This window comes from Balaenoptera borealis (genome assembly GCF_965194805.1).
Source record: "Balaenoptera borealis genome assembly, chromosome: 13".
In the NCBI taxonomy this organism is placed as follows: Eukaryota; Metazoa; Chordata; class Mammalia; order Artiodactyla; family Balaenopteridae; genus Balaenoptera; species Balaenoptera borealis.
Genome location: NC_138870.1, coordinates 80,038,536 through 80,061,787, shown reverse-complemented (window position 1 = coordinate 80,061,787; position 23,252 = coordinate 80,038,536). Strand labels below are relative to the sequence as shown.

Sequence of the window (23,252 nt, the reverse complement as noted above, 5' to 3'; positions counted from 1 at the left end):
TCCTGCCAGTGAGGTATTCCCTCAGCCAGACGGTCTGCCTTCTCAAGCTGGGATTCTTCCCTGAGCTTCTAAGAACCCTGAACCTGCTCCACTCCCACTGCCACGTGACTCTCTAGCAACATGCTTCCCACTCCCCCCAGAGAACCCGCACAGAGTGGTTGCCCGTGCCTGGGGCACAAGTTACCAAGCCAGTGTAGCCTGAGACATAACAGTGTGGTCTCTGAAGTGGTTCCCGGTTCAAATCCCTGCTCTGCCATGTGTGACCTTGGACAAATGGTGCAGCTTCTCTGGGCCCCGGTTCCCTTATCTGTAAAATGAGAAGACTGTGTCTACCTCGCTGAGTGGTGGAGGCGACTGAATTAGGACAGGTAAGTGATGAGCACTGTATAAATGTTAGCAGTCACAGAACAAACAAACAGAAAACCAACCTGCGCTTGTTACTGGAACCCTAAAAACAGAGCCACAGATGTGGCTTTTGAAGGTGTAGCCCGTACAGATGCCGCGGAAAGTGAGACTTGGGCCAGCGGTCTCTTCCTCAGCAGCCTGAAGCTGCAGCTCAGTTCCACCCCTTGGTACCACAGCATCACTAAACACCAGCCAGCTGCACACGAACCACTGGGGTGAACAAACAGGACAGGCGAAACCAGGCCGTCCCATGGGAAACGATTCATAGCCAGTGTTCCTTCACCTCCAATTTACTATCTAACAGTTTTGGTTGGCTCAGCTTTGGGGAAACAGTGTTCTTGTCAAAACACTCGTCAAAAATATCCCAAATCTGAAGAGATAATTGGCAAGGAGACCCAGTAAGGATTGATGGAAACTTCTTCCGCCAGGCGAATGGGTCCAATTAGTCTGGCCAGCTTGGTGTAGCTCCAGACATCGCCTCACGGCACTGAGCAACTCAGTATACAAGGACTGGCGGGTTATTTACCTTTCCCCAGGAAATAAAGCTAACACAAAAGGAAAGATGATCAATGTATATTTTAAAAGCATGTGTATACAAACAAACCCCCTCCCATATGTTACTGGGTTTCCTCCAAAGAAAACAGATTAAATCAAGTTATCTACCAGGCACTCAGCACTGTATCCGGCTGTGGGAATTCCCAGCCCCCTTCTCAAGAAGCTTAAAATCAAGCTGGGAAGGCAAGACAAACACAAGTGCAAAGGTTAGGCATCAAAGCAAGACATTTGTAATGAGCCAAAAGAATGATACAGACAATGAGTATTTCAGGAGATGAGGGAGAAACATGATCACTCCAGGCTTAGGAGTCCTCAGAGAGGAGATGGAGTTTGAGTTGAGCCAAAGCATAGATACGCAGGATTCAGTAAAGCAGAGAAAAAAAGAGAGCAATCCAGGAAAGGGGTACAGTGTGAGCAAAGGTGTGGGAGCAGCACACAAGGCACATTTGGAGAAAGCAAGCAAGCAAGCAAGCAGGTTTGGCTAATTAGAGGCCACCAGAAGAGAAAGGGGTTTCTTAGGTCATCTAGTACAATCTCATTTTACAGATGAGGAAATGGAGGCTCAGAGAGGTTAAGCGATTCACCTCAAGTCACACAGCTGGTTATCAGTGGGAGATCAGTTGAGGGAACAAATCTGTTAATATTCAGTTTAGAATCCGAGCTGACAGTAAATTGACTGGCTATAGAGAGGCAAAGGAGAATCCGCCTAGGGTGAAAGAAACAGTGCAATTCTCAACCACGAATGCTGGTGGAGGTCACAGAAGGTGCTCATTAAACGCTTGCTGAAAAAATTGATAACTGCTATATAATTTCAGACAAGTCATGTGGTATCTCTGAGTTTATTTTCTTCTCCTTCCCCCTGCACCTCCCCCCAGTGAATAAAAATCTCAACTCGACCAGTGGTGTATCCACACAGTGGAAATAAACAGTTCTCAGAGATAAAAGGCGAGGGAGCCTCAAAGGGTTTCAGATTTCTAACCTCTCTGTGGTGGGTACGAAGGTTAGAAAATGAACCACCCCCTCTGCGGGCGGCAGGTGGGCTGGGGAGAAGGAACATCTGTTTTTTTCCTTCTTTTTAGCCCTATAATCTTTTACCTCTTTGAAGTTGTGAGAAATCAGGTGCTTTGTACATTTCCATTATAAAGGAGATAGAACTAAAAAGTTAAAAGTCTTAGGAGGGTGAGCCGGGATGCGGTAGGGTCCAGGTCTCCATGTGCCTCACCTAGGCGGCTCGTGAGTAAGGAAGGGAACCGTCTTGTCAAGTTCCCAGGAAGCAAGGGGTCTGTCACATCCATACATGGGTAGGAGGTTATTACAAATAGATTTCCAGAAATTTCTTTCAGGCCATTTCGGTGAGGGGAGGTGTCTCTGAGCAGTTCACAAAGCAGTCGGTATGGTCTTGTGTATAACCCAGAAGCAATACAAAATACAAAATACAAAAGCACAAAATGGATCAATACTAAAATCGACATGGAAGAAGGCACAGAAAACTAACCTTAAGTAACTGGCCATTTCCAGTCCCCAAGAATAAAACAGTCCTGTTCATTACCACGGTGCCATAAACGGATGTCAGGTCGGAATGGATCAAGGTAGATGATGCGATTGGTTGGACTCTTTCAGGTTGATCCTTGTCATTCTGAACATGCACACAAACGCACAAATAAAAAAAAAGATAATTTTTAACAGTGATAATTCTCATGATGATAAAATGTCACTCATGCCCACCTGGGAAGGATCCTACTGGAGCCCCAAATACATTTTCTTAGACAAGATCCCCAGGAACAACCTTTTATCCCCTTTATCGGCAGAATCACCACGCTTGCCCAACCCATGGAAAGCCATTTGTTTACTGTGTATTAACATGTATTGATTGCCAGCAGTGAGCTAGCCATCCATTTAACGCTCCCCCAGCTGATATATGAAACTGAGTTCCACTTTATTGCCAAAAAAGAGCCCACCGCTGAATTGGGAGGGAGACAGTCTTATACATGGCTGTTTGCAGGATCATGCTGAAATTTATTTTAACAAGGGTTTGGCTTCTGTGAGGTTAAACAAGCCACTTCCAGACATGTGAGACGGACCATCCTATTGGGTGTGATGGCAGAGAGGAGGGACTCTGGATTTACAAGAAGAGTGCGGTGTGTTAGCCCAAAGACAGGGTAAGTCATTCAGAGGGTAAAGAGGGAAAGACAGAGTCATGGATGGTGGGTAAGACAGAGCCACAGGGCTAAAGAGGAACCAAGCACAAGGGCTGGACCCGGTGCTGATGTTCTTGAAGAAGAAATGGAAAGCCTAACTCTCAAGCTGAAGGCATGTAAATGGTCTGAGGTTCTGAGCACACAGAATCACATGCTCACTCCTGATCATTAAATAAAGCCCCTCTTTAAACCCAGAGCAGACAGTGTGTCGACTAAAATGTCTTTTTCTTCCTTGTTTAAAGGCATGAAGTGCTTCATGCTGCTTCCTGCTTTCAACGACAGGAAACCGAGTTTGTTACACAAATCTCTGGAAGATACAGAGCTAGAAAGAGTCGTTGCCTTCTACAGCTACTGAACACGGTGCGATAGCATACTTTATCTGCCAGAGTTTGGTTCCCAACTGTACTAAGGTTTGCGAAGGCACATCTACGCTTCAACCAATAGGAGAGCCGGCAAACTTCTGTAAGCATCACCGCAACTCCTAAAATCGCCCCGTTTGGAGAGGGGGGAGGTAGGCAAGGGGAGGCTAAGACTTATTAACTTCATTATATTACTGCCGACAGTGTTTATGTCTTTCAATTTATGTCTTATTAAATATTCATTATTTTTAAACCCACCAAGTTTCATTAACGTCTACACTAAATGGATTCATGGACTAAATTGATTTCTGAAGCCTTTAAAGTGCCGTCTATGTTTCTTTGTTGAAGTTACACTGGGAGGAAAAGACATGCTGGCAAGGATTTCGCCAATGTCATGATCTCTGCTCAAGGAAAAGATGTCATAACCTAAGAGAACGTGGCGTATTTGCATACAATATTCCATAGTGAACTCAGTTTAAAAAGATTTTTAGAAAGCCCATTGGAGATTTTTTTTTTCCTGTTAAAAATATACTTTTCATACAGTCGGGGAAGATGAGGAACTGTCCTGTTAAAATGAAGCTGAGAAAAAAAATCTCTGTGGGTCTGAGAATCAGAACAATAGATCACTGTTTAGATAAGGATGCCTCGTGACTATGAGTAGAAAAAAGAAAAGTCGGTGACCTTTAGATGTAAAAAAAAATAAACCCACACCACACATCTTGCTTTAAAATAAAACCAGAATTGTTCAAACTTAAAATCGGCCGACCACGCCTCTTCTTTTTATTAAATAATTGAGCATCTCAGAAGTGCTTAACTCAGAGAATTGGACGTCATCTCTGCCTGGGCATCTGGAATGTTCTAACACCACTATCTTTGGCTGGAGGACTCAGTTTTCCCTCATCCCACGACACAGACAGAGTAATGACTGTGGACTGTTGATTATCCATCCACAAGGACCAAATGGGATAGTGTCCTCCCACGTCTGGTATATAGTAGGTGCTTAATAACTGTAGCTATTTAGATTAGCCAAGAACCGTGACATCACAGTTAGCCTTGGCTGAGGTGGGATGAGATATTCTGTTTGTGAAAGACTGACTCCAAAAAAACCCAGAAGTGGCTCAAAAGCCGAAAACGAACAAGGGGAAAATTGCTTCTAAATTACTGTCCCATCCTCTCTAGCACCCTTCCCTGGCTTCTGACTGTTTCTCAATAATTGCAGTTTTCCAAATTAAGTCCTGGATCAATAACATGGGTAAGTAGTAGGGCCATTAAATCAATGTTCCTGAATTTGGGAGCTGATGGCATAGAACAAACCACCTGGGACCAGGGGTCAGAGAAGTTAGGTTTGCATTCAAGCTTGGTTCTCATCCCCCGGGTGATGTGGGCAATTCATCGAACCCTGTTGGGATTGGCTTTCTCAGCTGTGAATAAGGCCAATGGTGTCTGATCGGTAGGGTAATTATGAGGGAGAGATAATAATGATGGTAGTAAGAATAACATGTTGATACATGCTAGCTGCTATTATTAGTAGTAACTTGCACTGACTGTGTGCTGCTTGGAATATCTTATAATACTCCGACTAAATAAGGATAGTATATAGGGTAGTGGAGCCGGACCTCCAGGCTTTCGATCCTGGCTCTGTCACTTTCTAACTAAGTAATTTTGTGCACATTACTTAGCTTCTCTGTGACTCAGTTTCCTCCTCTATACAATGGAAGTGACGATAGCAGCATTTAGGTCATAGATTCATCACGAGGACTGAATGAGTTAGGACACAAGCCTAGGTAAAGCTTAGAACAGCGTCTGGCACATAGTAACACACAATCCACGTTTGCTATCATTACCTTATTTAAAAACACAAACGGTTGCTGCCACACCTGTGGCAGTTATGCCCACCTCCTCCTTTGCCACAAAACCCTAATTTTGTTCAGGTAGCAATAAACCCAAGCCTGGGAAACCATGATTAGCCTAAGCCACCCAGTAATCCCATTCCCCGTTGCCTGGTACTTGCTTTCCTACCCCTTAGAGCTAGGGGTGGCCATGTGGCCCAGTTTGGGTCTGTGAGATGCAAGAAATCCACTGGAGGAGCTTCTGGGAATAAGCTTCCTCCTTGATAAGAGGCGGCTCTTGAGGAGAACTCATTTGCCCCTCTTGCCTCACTTCCTCCCTTCGGAATCTGTGATGTGAGGTTATCCGTGCAGAGTGGTGACAGCCATTTTGCTTCCATGACATTCAAGATGGAGGGTGAAAACCAACAGATCGGTGCAAGGGAAGGACAAAAGACCCTCGGTTCTTGAGGACACCGCTGACCTCAGACTTCCAAGCTTTAAACTTTTTACTAACAATGATGTTATGATTTAAGCCGCTGCTTACGGCTTGCAACGCAAAGCAAGTCCCTGTGTAAGAAATGAGAGTCATGGCTGGGGACACGGCACTAGCCTCTAGCTTTTCCTCAGCTACAAAGGACCAGGAACTGGCCAAGCGCTTGTTCCTCTCACCCTGGATGATCCTGGCCACAGTCAGGATTGTGTAGCCAATTACCACAGCGGGCCTGGAAGAAAATAGGAAAGAGCGGGCTTGGACCTCAAGTAAACTCGAAGGGCTGCTCTGGCTGAATGGAAATGGATTCTTTTGTGCTGGAAACACACAGAAATGGACAGGTCCCTGTGAATGGAAAAAGGAACCCTCTGAATGGCTTCCTTTTGCTCACTTCAGCAAATGCAAACAAAAGAAAGACAGGCTCCAGAGAAACCTGCTCACAAAAGTGAAATTAATACCTGGGGAGCCAAATAGAAAAAGGGAGAAAATAGTGCAGGCGGCCCCCTGTGTCCAGAGATTATTTTCACTCTTTTTTTTGGGGGGGCCTATTTTCTATCTTGCCCTTCTCTCCCTTTAGGGCATAATCACTAATGTTGCTCTCAGCCTATTCTGTCTAGTTTATTACGTGTAATTTATTTCTGAATTCCGGCCTCTGCTTGTTCTTCCGTGTGTAACAAGGTTAATGCCTTGTAATGATGCTTTTGCCAGTTCTGCCTCTCGCGACAAAATCCAATCTTGATTTAGCTCTAAACCTTGTCTCCCCTTTGGGCTTTCTTGGTTCCCTCAGAGTTGTCACTCTGTGTCTCCTGCCTGCCATGTCTAACCACACGTCCCGCCTACACTGGAGGAGCCCACTCTCACAGGGAAACTTTTTCCAGTTTGAGGAAAAAGCTACCTTGTCTCAAATGATGTTTGGGCTAAAAAAGAGAGAGCCTTGGGCTTGACACACCAAAGCGGAACCAAGGCTACTGGGAAGGGGTGAGTGCTGGTGTGTGTGTGCGTGCGTGCATGCGTGCGTGTGTGTGTGTGTGTGTGTGTGTAAGAGAGAGAGAGAGTATTCAGGGAATACTGGGCACATCACGAGGGAAACAGCTTGACCTCCTCGTAGCTCCTTCATACGATCTTTCATTGACCATAAACACCCCCCGATTCCAGGGGGCACCAGCCATGTATTCTAGGGTGTGAATGGCACACTCGGGACTTGAGTACCACGTGGCCCTGCCCCTACCACGTGGAAGAGGGCCTGACTCAGCGAGGATCACATGGAGCGCTCACAGCCAAGCTGCAGCTATTATGGGAACAGCTGGAGGAAATGTGCACAAAAGTGGCCCCTCAAGCGTTGGGGAGACGGCAAAAGCCAAGTCTTTGATCCCCAAGGTGATGAAAAGACTCCCTTATTTTGGTTTTTCCTTATGCCAGGGCAAATACCAACTGGAACTTCTTACACATTGATAGAAAGCCTCTCAGGCAGGTAATTTTGTAGTCTGCTCCTCTTTGGCATACACTTACAGGGAGCAGTTTCTTCATCATTACTTACCCAGGGGCCTACTGGCAGTTAGGAAACCTCAGCAGGAGTCCTATGCCCAAGATCTGGCCCTGCTTCATCCCTGACAGGCTGCTTGATTTGGGCAAGTCCCTGAACATCAATAACCGAATCTGTAAAATGGACCCAATAATACACACGCCCTGTCTATTAGCATTGTTGTGAGGCCCAAATGAAAGCATGTGTGTGGAAATAATTGGAAAACTATCTTTATCAAGCTAGAGAATGGAAAGAACAACTATTCACCCAAGTTAGATAGTGATTTTATTGGCCGTTAAGGCACCTGTCACTTTTCTTTATTCTTCTAGAGTATACCGCATTGATCAGGTTCTAACTTTACGGCACCTCTCTGATCATCTGAAGGAAAAATTAACCTTGGGGACTCAAATGATCCAAAGGAAAAGTTCAAAGTGTGCAGGAGGAATAAAGAAGGGAAGCTTAGGGACATACCTGGGCAGCCTCTATACCAGGCAAGCATGGGGGGCGTGCAACAGAGCCACGGGAAACATGCAAAGTGGTGAGGTTTGTATTTCACATCCTCCCACGGGCTCTTCCACCTGCTTCCCTCCCTCCAAGGCCCCAGCGTCCTCCAGCCTCCCAGGCCTTCCTACTGCTAAAGTCCCACTCTCCAAGATTTATCCTGCCTTTTTCCTGCTTCACACTCCATCCCCCATCTAAATCTCCATCCCTTCCATGTGGCTACTTTCAGTCAATTACACAAAAAGACAACCTGGGGCTTCCCTGGTGGCGCAGTGGTTGAGAATCTGCCTGCCAATGCAGGGGACATGGGTTCGAGCCCTGGTGTGGGAGGATCCCACATGCCGCGGAGCAGCTGGGCCCGTGAGCCACAATTACTGAGCCTGCGCGTCTGGAGCCTGTGCTCCGCAACAAGAGAGGCCGCGATAGTGAGAGGCCCGCGCACCGCGATGAAGAGTGGCCCCCGCTTGCCACAACTAGAGAAAGCCCTCGCACAGAAACAAAGACCCAACACAGCCATAAATAAATAAATAAATAAAAATTAAAAAAAAAAAAAAGACAACCTGACTCGAACAATTCACAAAAATATATGAATGGCTGATAGTGTAAAAAAAATGCATTTTCCTAGATTCTCAGAGTTGGAAGAGACACAGTTCAACCATGTTTTTCCATGAGGAAGCTACTGGCATTCTAGATGGGATATTTCTTCACTATGCGGGCTGTCCTCCACGATGCAGGACTTTTAGCATCCCTGACACCTGCCCAAAAATACCAGTAGTGCCCCCCCCACCATCATTTTGACTTCTGCAAAAGCTCCCTCTCTCCCACTGCTAAATACCCTCTAAATAAATGGCATCATCTTCTTTGAGAAACTGTGGAATCACTCCCAAGATTTCAGAGTTGCTGGAAAATGATTATCTAGACATTTCTTCCCTCCAACTCTCTCCCTCCCTATCTTCCCCATCATGGTGAATGGTACCAACATCCACCCTCAGCTCCTCTCTTTCCATCACTCCCCACACCCAATACCTGAAAAATCTCAGCTGAATTTCCCAGCAATCTTACATCTATCTTCTCCATCTCCATGGTTTCCACCCAGTCCAAGCCCCCATCATCTCACTCCTGATCTACAGCAAGAGCCTCCTGGTTTCTCTCTTTCAACCTACAATCTATTCTCCATCCAGTAGCCAGAGTGATTCTTTAACGTATAAAGTAGGCCACGTTACTTCTTTGACTAAAATTCTTCAACGGCTTTCTATCACACTTAGAATTAAACCCAAATGCTTCCCCAGGTCCTAGCTGATCTGGTCCCTGCCTACTCCTTCAAACTTATCCCTTGTCACTCTTCTCCTTCACTCTGCTTCAGTTCCCACAGTGTCTTTCTTTCAGACTCTTTAACATGTTCCCATTTTTCTGCCTCAGGGCCTTTGCATATGCTATTTCTGCTACCTCCCCTCTCTTCACACCTTGTAGGCTGTTTTTTTACAAAAATCTTTCAGGTTTCAAGTTCAATGTCACCTCCTCATGGACACATGATTATAGATCATCCTATCCCTATGCCAGTAGTTATTCTGAATCATAACATTCCATTTGTTTCCTTGAAAATAATTATAATTACATTGCTTTAAATTTTTTTATTTAATGTCTGTCTCCCAGTAGACTCTAAGCTCTACAATAGTTTATCTTACTCTACACTCTGAATGCAGCATATACCTCAGCATCTGGCATGTTGTTAGTTGTCAATAAACATTTATTGAATGAATGAATGAATACATGGATCAATATTTGAATGCTTTCAGTCAATATCTCACCAGGCAACCCTGGTACATTGCTAAGTAGGTCTAATCATTACAAAGTTCTACTGAGGCAAAATTTGTCCCTTGCAAGCACTGGGCCTTGGTTCTGACTTTGGGAACAATACTAAACTATCCCACATCTGCTGCCATGTAGCTTGGCCTTCTCTAAATTTCACATCCATAGTTCACTGACAGCTTGCAAAAGACAATTCCTAGGTCTTTTGCCATCTCCATCTATAGACAGTCTACAGACTCAGTGTACTTAAAATGAGGCTCTAAGTAAACAAAATACTTTAGGTATTTTCGTATCCTCTAACCAAAGTGAAGAATAATAGCACTGTTCTTCTCCCATGATTAGAACAGCATAACTTATGAACTGTTGCATTTGGCTAACTCTTTAAAATAGAAATATTGAATAACATAGTGGTAGCATGGAAGAGTAGAAAGAACAAGAGATTTAGGGTAAAAAAAAAAATGTGGGTTCAAGTTCAAGCTCTATTACTTATGAGCTGTCTCTAAGCAGTCACTTAACCTTTCTGAGGCTTCTCCACCCACCCACCTGCTCTATCCAGTCCATTTATGAAGCAGTTGGCCAACTGTAAAAATCCAGGTGGGACTGAACCCCCTATTGTCAAACTAAGCCAATCAAATGAGTTTTGAAACAAAATGCAGCATCTTTTTGGTTTTCTGACACACACAGTAACGGAATGAGTGCTTGGAGTGGGGACCGCACTGACATCCACAGTTCCTGCAAAGAATTCTGGGAATCCATGAAACCGGATGAGAAAAAAAATCCTATTTTAGCGAACTCTGACTGAAATTCAGCATTTCATTTAATTATGAATGCAGACCACAGTCATATTAACTGAACCTGTGACTTTGTCATCAAAAGAAATCAGATATCTTCATATCATTTTATAGTTGTTGCAGGTATCTCAAAATATCATTTGTGCTTATCGCTACTTTGAAATGATGGTAGTTACCGCTGCTAGGTCTTGCTATTTAATGTGCTAAGATATATTACTTTATTTCAAACTGGAAAAAAACATTTTGATATATCTGTAGATCAATATAATTGGTTCATTTTGCAACTCTTTTTATTTTATGTGTTTAAAACCACTGCTCTGAGGAGGGATCTACAGGCTTCCCCAGAGGTCCACAGCACAAGGGCTCCACAGGAGGGAGGGGCACAGAGATGTTGCTAAGCCCAGGAGACTGAGACTGGGTGACACCTACGACTACCAGCTGCTCTGGGCCACCCAGCCCTCCTGATGCCTCAGAGAAGCAAGGACCAGCACGTGGAATCCAATTTCTAAGATTGCTCGCTGATGGCAAAGGAACCTCAGAAGAATGTCAGTGCAGAATAATTAGGAACAGTTGATGTGTTAGAGAATATGCTTCTCAAGTGGACTCTTCCAAGACCAGGCTGGAGGGGCAGGAGGGAAAGACCAGGAATCCGGCCTCATTGGTGAGGGAGTCACAGGGAAACTCCCTTCTCTCTAGGCTACCTGGCTTTTATTCCTCCTATAAACACAGCTCCATGGGCTTGGGCTCCTCTTGGAAGCTCTTCTCTCGCCGAGCTGTAACCACATCTTCTCCACTAGATGGAGAGCACCTTCCTTCCAGTTCAACAAATACTTACTGAGGGCCCACCGTGCAGTAGACGGCATTCTGGATGCCTGGGAAACACTGATGAGACACCCCTGGCCACTCCCCTCAAGGCACTTACAGCCCCAATGGCACCGTGTTGAGCCCAACACAGAGCCTGGCACACAGCTGGCACTCCATAGAGGCTGACAGAGTGGATCCCCAATTCCTCACTTCCTGGCCAACCGCTGGCTTAATGGCCCTTTCTGGGGGTCCCAAAGATATCTAAAACTCGATGAAAATTAAACTAATTGGTCACCAACACCTCTCAATTCTACATCTTAAAAAGCTATTTCATTTAATCCCTCCTCTCCACCTGCACTGCCACCACCTCAGTTCAGGTCTCCAACACGCTCACTTGGATTACTGCAGCCCACGCAATCCATCTTTTTTCTCTCCACGTTCGTTGCGGCCACCGCTCTAGACCAAGGCAACATTATTTCTCACCTGGACTACTTCGAGAGCCTCCTGCCTCTGCTGGGGCCAATCTCTCATTCATGCCCCAAAGGGCAGCCATTTATTTAGGAATTCAAATCCAGTGGTGTCCCTTCCCTTCAAAGGCTCTTCTAAGCTTTCAGGAAAAAATATAAGCTCCTTCCCGCTGCCCACCAGGACTACAGGATCCGCTGACGCTTCCTTCCCCAACCTCTTCCCCCGACACTCTCCCCGCTCCACCTCCCTAACTCAACCACGCTATAGCCTTTGGTTCTTCAGAATGACCAAGTCATTTCCCCTTTCGAGGCCTTGCACTGCTCCCCAGTTCCCCTTGGGGACGTGTACAACTATCCTTCCTCATCTTCCTGGTGGCAACTCAACCTCCTTAAAGAGAACTTTCCCCAACACCTCAACTAACACGGCTTTCTTACGTCCTGTTATTTCTCTCAGGGCCCCCATCTCAGCCTGGGCCTTAATTTTCTCATCTGTAAAATGGAAGTAACGACATTACCCAACTCATAAAGTTGTGGTGAGGATTAAACGAGTTAATATTGGTAAAGTGCTGACTTAGGACAATACTTGGTGCGAAGTGAGTGCTCTAGGAGTGCTAGCTATCATTTTAATATAAAAATAACCTCTTTACTTGCTGCCTATTTATAGTCTACTCTGTTGACCATTGGTAGAAATATTTCCTCACAGTGCTTGGCACATAGTAGGAACTCAAGAAGTATTTGTTGGTCCTTCTAATCAGCTGTTTTGCCTCTCATCTTGCCTCATCCATTCTTCTGGGTGATCTCTCTAGAACACAATCAGATCATGTCTGCCTAGAGCCCTGCTGTTGCCCTCATCAGCCATGGGCCATGGCTTTCACACCCTGCTCAGCAGAGTCCCAGAAGTTCCTTTGAGATGCCACAGGGACAGGCAGGGGGTGGCGGGAGGGCGAGTTGCAGGATTCTGGGAACCTCCCCACCCCTGCTTCACCCTGAGCCCCGGCACTTGGCAATGGCCTCACCCAGAACAGCAGGTCAATGATGATTTATTAGCCTTTTTCTCATACTGAGCCTCTGGTTTAAGATTTAAAGCCCAGGTTTAGAAAGTTTGAAAACAACTGACCTGATCAGGATAAAATCCAGCCATCTTGGCCAGTCTTATTAAGCCCTTTGCCATCTGGCCCTGCATGCTCATTTCTGGACACTCCCCAGCCAGGGTGAGCTACCTGCGGTTCACAAGCTTATTCAACTTCCCGCTTGGGCACAAGCTGTGCCCTGTCTCTGGAACTCCCTTTCTTGCCTCTTCTACTTGGCTTCAAGACATAGCTCCAGCATCACCTCCCTGAAGCTTCCCAGGTCCTCCAACGCTGAGTGTGACACTCCTTCTTGGGGCTTCCGCACCACCTTTTTGCTAAATCTCTCACGATGTCTTAGGGCAATGTGAAGGTTTGTTTTACTCTCACCCCTTCTGTTACAGCAGGCGTCGGTAAATTACCAGCTGTGGACCAAATCTAGCCTGCTGCCTGTTTTTCTGAATGACCCCCTGCCAAGCTAATAGTTTTTACATTTTTAGATGGTTGAAAAAAATCAAAAGAATAATATTTTATGACAAGTGAAAATTATACATGAAATTCAGATTTCTGTGTCCATAAAGTTTTACTGGAACATCCCCGTGCTTGTTCATTTATATGTTGTCTATGGTTGCTTTCACACTTCAATGAAAGAGTTGAGCAATTGCAACAGAGACTGTATGTGGCCTGCAAAGCCTACGATATTGACGATCTGACCTTTACAGAAAAAGTTTGCCGACTTCTGCAATAAGAACATTGGCCAGAGAGGTGGGGTGGGGATTGCTGGGGTCAAATCCCCCTCATAACTCCTCTGAGGAGACACTACGTGTAACTATTGATTAGACAGTCAAACCCATCAACTACAGAAACAGTAAAACTTAAGTCACGATTCTATTTGGTTTTGTGATAGTATATAAATTAGTATTAATTTTCTATCTTGATGAAAATGCTAAGAAAAACTATGAGCACAATTGATAAAAAAAAGAATCTTACCACTACCATGCCCCTGCTTCCACAAACAAGTTAGACCCAGGATGCCTACAAATTGTCCCCCAGCAGACTTCGGTGTTTCTCTGAGCAGGCCTCAGTGATCATCAGCTATGTGCCACCACATATTCAAGGAAGGCAGAGGTAGGTCATGGAGAAGCCTGAAGGGAGGCAGAGATGATTCCATGCTGCTGTAGTCAACATGGCAATCACGGTGTGGCTCTTCCACCTTTCCATTCCAAGGCAACCCGCCCACACACCTACCGGGGACCACTGCATGATGGTCTTCCTTCTTCTGACTGGACCTGGGGTCAGTACCTGCCCCAAGGGCAATGAATCCCTACCCTGAACGAGGGCTCATAATCTGGAGTGAAAGGATGGGTTGGACCCCATTCTCTCTCTTTCCTGGTAATTTGAACTAAATAATACAGAAAGCTGTTGCCAGTTGGTAGCTGATGCAGAAGGTGAAATGCTATTGAAAGGCAGAGTGGGGATCAGGTCAGGCGGAGGCACATTCAGGTGGAGGGGGTGAGGGGCAGATGTTTGAGGAAGCCGAGGGGGTCATTTCGTAGCAGGACTGAGGGAAGCAGCCACGCTAAGTCATGTTGACAACGAAACCTCAGAATAAGCATCTGTCACACTTCCTGCTGTGACGCCCCTTTCCACTGCCGTGAGTCCGGAACCCCCTTCCCACTCTGTATCAGACAGCCCCACCCTAGTACTCCTAAATACTCACGATAGTAATGACAGTAAATACATACATAGCATTTACTATAGGTCAGGTAGTGTTCATACATATTAACTCATTAATCCAGACAAAAATCCTATGAAACAAAGAGGATCCCTACTTCTAGATAAAGAAACAAGCACAGAAAGGTTAAATCATTTGCCCAAGGTCACACAACTGGGAAGTGGCAGCTGTGGTCCCAGGCGATTTGGCTCCAGAGTCCGTGCAGACAACCACTGCACGGTACTGCTCCTCCCCCTAGATTTCCATGTAATCCCACGTGTTTTTAGCCACTAAATCCCCCACCCCCTTGCTTGAGCTTGCTTATGTGGATCTTTGCTTCACGCAACCAACCGTGCCTAATTAGGATAGAAACTGGTATCAGGATTGATGTTGTAAAGACCAGACCCTTGAAGAGAATTCTGGTGTGCTGTACAGCAGAGTAGAAGGCTCTAGACATCTTCCCCCGCACCCCACATCCTGGAATGAAATGCAAATAGACTGCTGTCCGAAAGGGTGAAGGAGCTAATTTAACTCTGACCTATAGATTCTTGAGACTCGGACTCTAAAACTCAAAAACAATAAGACTTCAGAAGTTTTTCTAGGTATTTCCTTTGGGCAATTAGAAGAGGATAAGGAACATAAGGGTAGTGGAATGAGCTGGTTACTTTAGATGACCCTAAGTAAAACTGCAGTGAAAACAGGGGAACAAATTCTTATCCCAGGTGCCTCAGCTGGACTACAAGGGAAATTGCGATGCCTTACAGCTGTGGTTCTAAACGCTGAATGTATATTAGAATCACCTGGAGAGCTTGTTAAACCCCAGATTGCCAGTCCCACACCCTACTCTGAGTTTCTGATTGGGGCCCAAGAGTTTGCATTTCTAGTAAGTTCCCAGGTGATGCTGAATGCTGCTGGTCCAGAGACTACACTTGAGAACCCTACAAGTTCTTGAGGGGCTTTGTGCCCTACAGCACAGAGCCCTCTCCTCTTGCCCACTGAAAGGCACGATCATGCACGTTATTAAATTATACCAAAGTAGTGTCAACCATGCTGGGTGTCTATGGTCAAAGTTAACTCCCAGATTGGCAAGAGCAGAAGCCTGGTGAGTCCAATGAATGGGGATTTCAGAGGAGTGGAGGATGCCAGTTAGGTTCGGACTAGGGAAGAAAGAGGCCCCAACACATCAGACATCAAGAAAAAGACAATGGTTAAGGGAGTCTGAGGTGGCCAGGTTCAGGAAAGTATGGCTGCCATCAACAGAAAGCATCCCCAACATGATCCCCCATTTATTAATTCAACAAATATTTCTTAAGGTGCTATGCTAGGCACTCTGGGTTCAACAAAGAACAAAATGTTACAAGGTTCCTGACCTTCTGGAGCTTGTATTTTAATTGTGGCTGCTAATAAAGACAAGAGTGCCTGTAACCCAGACTTAACAGGTTGAGATTTCTGGATTTAGTTTATGAGCTAGTTCTTCTGTCTGAGAACAAAAACTGGGAGCCGTCCTTTAAGGTCCTGTAAGTCTCTCTGAGGTCGTTTATAAGCCTGAATACAAAACGTGCCGGCACTATCTAGAAATTGACAACTGAGGAACTACAACCCTCCCAAAGTCTGAATTTCAAGTGTTTAAATATGCAGACCCAGAAACCCCGTTCGCACTCAAGGATTCTCTGTTCTATCGTCTTATGCCCAGCAAATAGCTGATCCCAGAGTAGTTACAGGGGCCTAGCCTGCTCCATGTAGGACAAGATTGACACCAGAACCCAATGTCTGCGATGTTGGACTGTCCATGGCTGTGTGTTACAGGTCCAGGTCCTCAATCCTCTACCATTTACCAGTTGTGGAAACCAACCAAAGCTCTCCGGGCCTCAATTCCTCATCATAAAATCATAATGATAACTACAATCCTTGCCCCATAGGGTGATTATGAGAATCAACCAAAAATAAGGCATGTGAAGTGCTTAGCTCAAAGCCTGGCCATAACAGTCATCCAGCAGTAGTAGCTGTGATTGCTTTTCCCTCTTTCTAAGTGGTTGTTGGGCTTTTTAAATCTCCCTTGCATATCAGATGTGTGTATGGGGGTAAAATTCACCATCTAGTCCGTAGACTGCAAAGTGGCTAGACAGGATCATAACAGAAACTGAAGAAGAAATAAACATTGCAGGAAGACTGTGGATTTTGAGGTTAATAAGGTTCACTGCCGAGTGGCCCTGGGACATCACTTCTGCATGCAGTAGCTAGAAGTGTCTTGGGTTACTGTCTGTTGGAGAGCATGCGAGTGTTTTGTGGTTGTCTGCATGACAGTTAAATTATGTCAGGCTTTGGAATTATGTGAGTGTGGAGGAAGCGGGTGTGTCTCTCCACAAGTGGTAGAATGAACTAGAAGAGTCAGTCCTGTTGGCCAACACAGTAGGAAACATGCCACCCTCAGCATCTATAGAGGGGGTGGCCACCATGTTTAAACCACAAGCAACCCCAGGACCCAACTATGGCAGCCAAACAATCTGGAACAATCAGACTTCAAAACTCAGGCACACACAATTTTCTACCATATGCCAAGGATAACAGGAGTTCAGAAACAAGAGGAATTAAATTAACTTGTACACAATTTGAAACATTCACTTTTTATGTTAACCCAAGCACATAGATATGTTATGGAATAGAATGAAAAAAAAAAATCACCTTAAGTTTTAAGACACACTTCAAGGGGCACCCTCCAGCCTCAACCCCATATCCTAGGGGAGGTTGGTTACTGCCTCTAATTAGGGGACTTTGAAGGGAAAGTCTGAAGCACCAAAGTGGTGGAAAGAATACAGAAGTAGATATTGCGAGACCTGGGTTTAAGCTGGAGGCTCTGATGCTTACTTTGCTATCCTGAGCAAGTTGCTTAAGTGACCTTGAGCTTCCTCATCAGGTAAATGAGAATGCTCCTCAGAGAATCAACCTTAGACTTGACGAGGGCCTCAAAAGAAGTAATATAGGAGGAAGTGCCGTACAAATATTTATCAGGATTATTAGAGAGTGTCTACAGAATTCGGCTGCCTGGGCACGTTCACAGGCTGAAGCTCTCCTGCGATAGTTGTGAAAAGGGATTCAAAGTTGGAGGCAAGACAGAAAAAGTCACGGCCCAATGTGTGAACGGCTGAGGACACACTCACTGCACAAGCAACCTGTAAATTAATTTTTAGCGGGAGAAGTTGAAGGCCAGCAAATCAGCCAACAAGAGATAAGGAGAGAACCAAGAAATAAGAAAACAACCCAGTCACTCCTGTCACTTTTCTACCCATGGTTGACTGAAGATGGAAAATAAGAGCGCGTCATCCAGGGGGAGCAGGAGAAGGCAAGCAAATCTAGCCCCTTGTGCCTTGCTGCCTGTGGATTACTGTTAAAATGACTGTGTCTGCTCTGGAGGAATCACTGTTAGAATCTACTGAGGCTCCCTCTAGAGTGTTTCAAGTTTCATCTATCTTAGGCACCTGTAATTCAGCATGCCTTCTCCAAAACACATTGAAAACCTGAAAATAAAACGCAGAACAAATGCAACCCAATGACATCATTGTTCTGAGTGACAACCAGGGGCACACTGATCCCATAACCCCATTAAATGGGGCTGCCACCTGCTATTGTCCTTTCAATGGCAGAATCAGTGGCACCCAGCACAGAGCACAAATATTTGTGGAAGAATCTTATCTGCCTATTTAATAGATTAGAAAATTGTCAGCGTTTTCATCAAAACGACCGCTTTTTTTTTTTCATTCACAACCTCTCTTGAAATTCAATTCCACTAAGGCTTTTTAATTCATAAGAGCAACAAGGAATTTACTTAAAGAAAAAATGCAAAACTCCAAGCTCCTACCTGTGCAGCCGTGACAAGCTATTGTTTGAACCGGAGTATATTATTTAACCTGGATGACAAGCTCAGGGGGTAGAGACCCCGTCTTTCAGAATCCGCAGCTCTGAGCACACTGGGACCTCTCAATAAAACAGCAGCAAGACATGCTGTGGAGGAACCTATCTTAATTATTTATTTTTCCAGTTCCAGATTTTTGGCAGCAAGTGTTTGTCCCTTGCTTGATTTCCAAGGGGCAGCTACCTCCCAGAAGCTCCCCATGCAGATGGATCAACAGCTCTCTGACTTTCCCTTCCCCTCATCCCAGCGCAAGTAGGAACACCTGATCAAGCCAAAATGTGGATTCTGAGTGCATTCAGGGTGCCTGCTGGGTTTGGAAGGGAACTAAGTCCTCCAGGCCCCAGTGGGTAGAGAAAGGCAGTCAAGAGAAACGTTTTGGCTCCACACATCTACACAGCTGTCAGATGGCAAAGCTTGGACTTCCACTGTTATCACCTGCTGCGGGCCCCCGAGCTGTCTTGTCATTAACCCCGAAGACCAAGTATGCCTAAAGCTCGACACCAAGTAATATGTAGGGGTACTTTCAAGTCTTTCAACGGAGAAGTCGAAGGTGATGATTTTTGCCAAACTTGAACTGTTACATAATAAGGCTCTCACAAAGACAGATATTAAATGTTAAATTATACTTGTAGAGCAAGACGAAGTCATTTAGGGAGCATTATGCGTTATTTATGCTTTAAAATAATTATAGCAGTAACTAAATGAAGGCATTATGTGTGTGCCCCAGTACACAAGTAGTGGGTAAGGAGGAAGAAGCAAATGACCATTCTAAGGGGCCTTGCAAGAGACCTGTTTTTTCTTTCTGGATAATAGGGCTAATATTTGGTTAAGATGTGCTCTGCGTGGGTGGGGATGGGAGCGTCTTTCCATACACTTATTAATATACCTTAGAGCCAACGTCCCCTCTATGCTTACACCACAAATGTACCAACACAACACGTTTTTCCAAGTGGAGACTTCTCGCCTTCCTCTCTGACACATTTTATATCAAAACAATGGCAACACCTGTAGCCGTTCATTTCTGCTCTCTGATTTCCGTCCAGTTATAAAGGAGGCGCTCAGCAGGCTCCCCTCTCAGGAGCCATATGTGGACTTGACATGCCAGCAGCCTTGGAAGGAAGACGGCCTCGGAGAAGTGCACAATGGCTCCATAATCCCCATCAACTGAATCCTCTTGAACCGCCGCTTTATTTTCCAGTGAAAGAAATGCCAATCTCAAGAGTCAAGCTGTGGCTGCCCTGGGAACCCAGGGGAAACCTCTGCCGTTTGCCTGGGTGGGTGGTGCCTCTGAGACGCGCGATCTAGTCAGGCAATCTGGAGCCCAGAAACTGCCTGAAGTACCCTAACACTTTCTCTTGCTCTCCCCTCTAGGGCGAGGCTTTTTACCCACAAAGCCACCTCCGCCTGCTCAGCCTCTCCCCCCAGCTGGAGACCACAGCTCACGCTCAGCAGAGCCACAGCCCCGCCCCCTTGCACGGGGTCACGCGGAGGGTTCTGTTCCCGCAAGCCTGAGCCTCTGTTCCAGGCTAGCGCTGACCCATGTCGAGCAGGCTACCAACTCCTCAGACCACATCACACGTGTTACGGGGTTGGTGGGGGGAAGATGGGGGGCACAAAGACTGGGGTGTGGCAAGTCCTTTAGGTGCTGGGGCTTCTCTGCCTAGGGCACTGTGTTTGGTAACGCCGTTGAGGACAAGGGTCAAAGCCACACGCCCGCTAAGACCACACACCTGGGGAAGAGATTAGGGAAGGGCGGGGGAGCGGCACGGCGAGGCTCAGACCCAAACAAGCGCCCATGTTTGGATAGAGAAGGATGGCAATGGGATGCAGCCACCAGAGTTTTGAGCCTAACTCCTACCCCCGCCACCTCCCTTCTTACACTCCCTCGGGGACCTCTGGCCGTGCTTTAGAGTAGCCCGAGGTCTCGGAGACCGTAAGAGAACGGCCGTCGGGCGGCCGCCGCCGGGCTGTGTAAATCCGGGACCTGGTAAAGGTCAACCCTCTCCCTCCGGCTCTGCCTCGCCGGCGGCTCCGCAGCAGGAGCGCTCCCCGCAGCGTCACGGGGTTAGGACTTACGCAGTGGTTCTCAGCCTCGAAGTCCCAGCTGCAGGTCTTGGTGCGCGCCTGTATCTCCCTCATCCTGAAGAGGCAGAGTGCCGTGGTGGCGGGGGAGCGCCTCTCCTGGTCCCCTCCGGTGGCCGCGCTGAACACGCCCGCCCAAACATCCAGGGCCTCCACCAGGCTGGAGGAGAGCAGCAGGCGGCGGCCGTCGGCGTGGCCGTGGCCGCAGTCGAGGGCTGCCTGGCCCTGGAACAGGACCTCGGAGCTCTTCGCGATGCGCGCCATGCTGGGCCAGCCGGTGGCGGCGCCGCTCGTGTAGTTGTAGGGGTAGTAGGGGAAGTAGACGCTGCCGTTCCAGAGAAAGGCGTCCACGAAGTGCAGGCTACCCCCGCCCTCGCGCAGCTTGAGGCGTCCCGTCTCCTTCGTGGCCAGGCTGCGCCCCTCCGTGTCCTTGAGCGCGATGGCCGTTTCGCGGTCGGACGCCGCGGGGTTGCAGCGGCTTGCCGTCTCGGGCTCGGGCAGCACGTAGGTGGCGGCCACCGCCAGGTACCAGCTGTTCGTGTCGCCCGCGAGGTACACCACGCCGGCCGTCGAGCCCTGCGGGTGACACGACACCACCTCGGTGCCGTTGCGCAGGGAGCTGCGGCTCAGATTGCCCAGGGGTCGCACCTCGCAGGCGCCCCGGTCGAAGGTCCAGCCGGTGAGCAGCAGCCCCCCGAGGCCGGCCGCCCCCTCGCGGTAGGGCAGCAGCAGCTTGCTGAAGCTGCTCCCCGGCCGGGGCCGCGCGGGGGGCGTCAGCGAGACGGGCTCCGTGCAGTTGCCCGCTTGGTCCCGGTATAGGCGCGAGAGCCTGTGCTCCAGGCTGTAGTCCAGCTGGTCCAGGCAGCTGCCGCTCGCCACGAACACGCCGTCCTCCCGGCTCACCGCGATGGCTCCGATGGCTTGCTCCGACCGCCACACGGGCTCGTCCGCACCCCGGCCGGGCGCCGCGAGCGCCAGCAGATAGGCAAGCAGGGGCAGAGGCGCGGCGGGGCGCTGGGGGCGCGGCGGTGCCTTCCTCCGGGAGACCTCCATGGGGTTGGGGGGGCCGCCCCCGGGCAGGGCACGCGGCGGCGACGGCGGCTCAGGCGCGCGGCGACTGAGACGCGGGCGGCGGCGGCTCCTGCGCGCGCTCGGGCTCCTGCGGCCGCCCCATCCCAGCGGCTCGCACGGGAAGGAGAGCGGCGAGGGCGGCGCGCGGCGGGCTCGTTCCGGCAGCCTGTGCAGCGGCGGCGGCAAGCCCTGCGCGCTCCGGTGCCGCTTCCTCCTCGCCCTCCTTCTCCGGAGAGTTCCTCTCTGTGCAGCGCCGGCGCTCGAGGGGAGGCGCGGAGGGGAAGGGAGGGGACGGGCGGAGGGGAGCGAGGAAAGCGGGGAGGGCTGGAGAGGTTCGGTGCGCTTGTGCGTTTCACTTTCCCATTGTGAAAGTGGGATGCAACTGGCCCCCTTCCTCATCCTCTTCCTCCTCCGCCCTCCGCCTCCTGGCCGCCCTCCCTCCCTCCCTCCACGCCCATCTCCCCTCCCCTCTTGATTCGGTGAGATAGGGAGGAGGGAGGTCTCGTAATTTGGGTTACTGTGTAGGTGGCCTCTTTCATCTATTCATAACAAAGCTGAGCCGCCTGCCGCTGCCGCCGCGGCCGCCACCATCGCCCCTTGGCTCGCCCGGGGCTCCCGGGGCGCGCTAACAGTGCACCGAGCTGGCTCCTGCGCCTGTCCTGCCGCGGGGCTGTTCCAACGTTCGGGTTTTGTTTACGAGAGCAGCTGGGGGGATACGCAAGGCTCAGGGAACTGAAACCCAGGGCGCCGAAGGGCTGCAGCTGAGGCCCGGAGCTCGGGCCACTGGGAGGCTGCGAGGGCGGCTGCAGGTGTGGAGCGGCGGGAGGGAGGCCCTGGGGAGGAGCGCGGGAGACGGTGGCGAGCCGGAGGCTCAAGGGACCCAGGCGCCCCGGTGACAGGGGGTGGGTTTCCCCGGGTCAGAGGAGTGGGGTGGAGGAAAGGCAGGCGCCAAGATTCTGGTCTGGACAATCCCTGGGGCCAGAGCTCCCATATTTGAAAAGGTTCTCCAGTCTCCCTTGGCAACGGAGTCCCAGGCTTTCAAGCCTAGCACTTAGAAAGTTCTACTCATCATCTAACCTGAATGATCATGGCTAATATTTATTGAGCAGTTACTGCTTGCCGGGTCCTGCTCTAAATTCACTACGTGGATTAAGACTCGTTTAATACCCGTAACAACCCTATTAATTAGTGACTGTTATTATCACCTCCATTTAGTAGAGAGGAGAATGATCACAGAAAGGTTACAGAACTTACCGGGGTCCTACTGATGGCAAACAACGGAACTGAGATTCGAATTCCCATCTAGCTCCAGGGGGGCTTACACCACCCCCTCTAGCCACAGTTCCACCTGTGGTCTTTACAGTACTACCTGGAGATCATTCTCAGCAGGTGAGACAGAAAAATTCCCCAAGTTAAATGTTCCAACCTACCTCCCCAGCCCAGCCTTCTAATCTCAGAGCCAAGTACCCTTATTTCCCTAGAGGCTCTCCCTCTGTCTCCTCCTTTCCCACCTCTTTCCTTTGGACACTCTGAGGTCTCACCAACTCACCCAGGGGGCAAATGCCAGCTGGGTTGCCCCCCAAACCACCAAGAATTTCTGCAGCACAGTGAATATCTGAATCATTGCACACCTGGGTGTAGGTTCATGATTTCTCAGAAAGGGGCCCCAGAGGATGCA

At 48.3% G+C, this 23,252-nt stretch overlaps 1 protein-coding gene across 2 annotated transcripts in view; it reads right to left on the bottom strand.

The window, feature by feature from the left end:
* The window catches only part of PLXNC1 (plexin C1), a 145,634-nt gene extending 123,824 nt beyond the window's left edge, over positions 1-21,810 (bottom strand). Inside the window, exons 1-2 of one of the 2 annotated variants that reach the window (XM_082350412.1) lie at positions 20,498-21,810; positions 2,456-2,596 (exon numbers count right to left, since the gene is read on the bottom strand). In XM_082350412.1, coding sequence (XP_082206538.1) covers positions 2,456-2,596; positions 20,498-21,556 — 1,200 coding nt within the window. In that variant the 5' untranslated portion in view covers positions 21,557-21,810. The remainder of the gene's footprint in view (positions 1-2,455; positions 2,597-20,497) is intronic. The other variant, XM_082350413.1, reaches the window with a different exon arrangement.
* Positions 21,811-23,252: the final 1,442 nt, after the last annotated feature.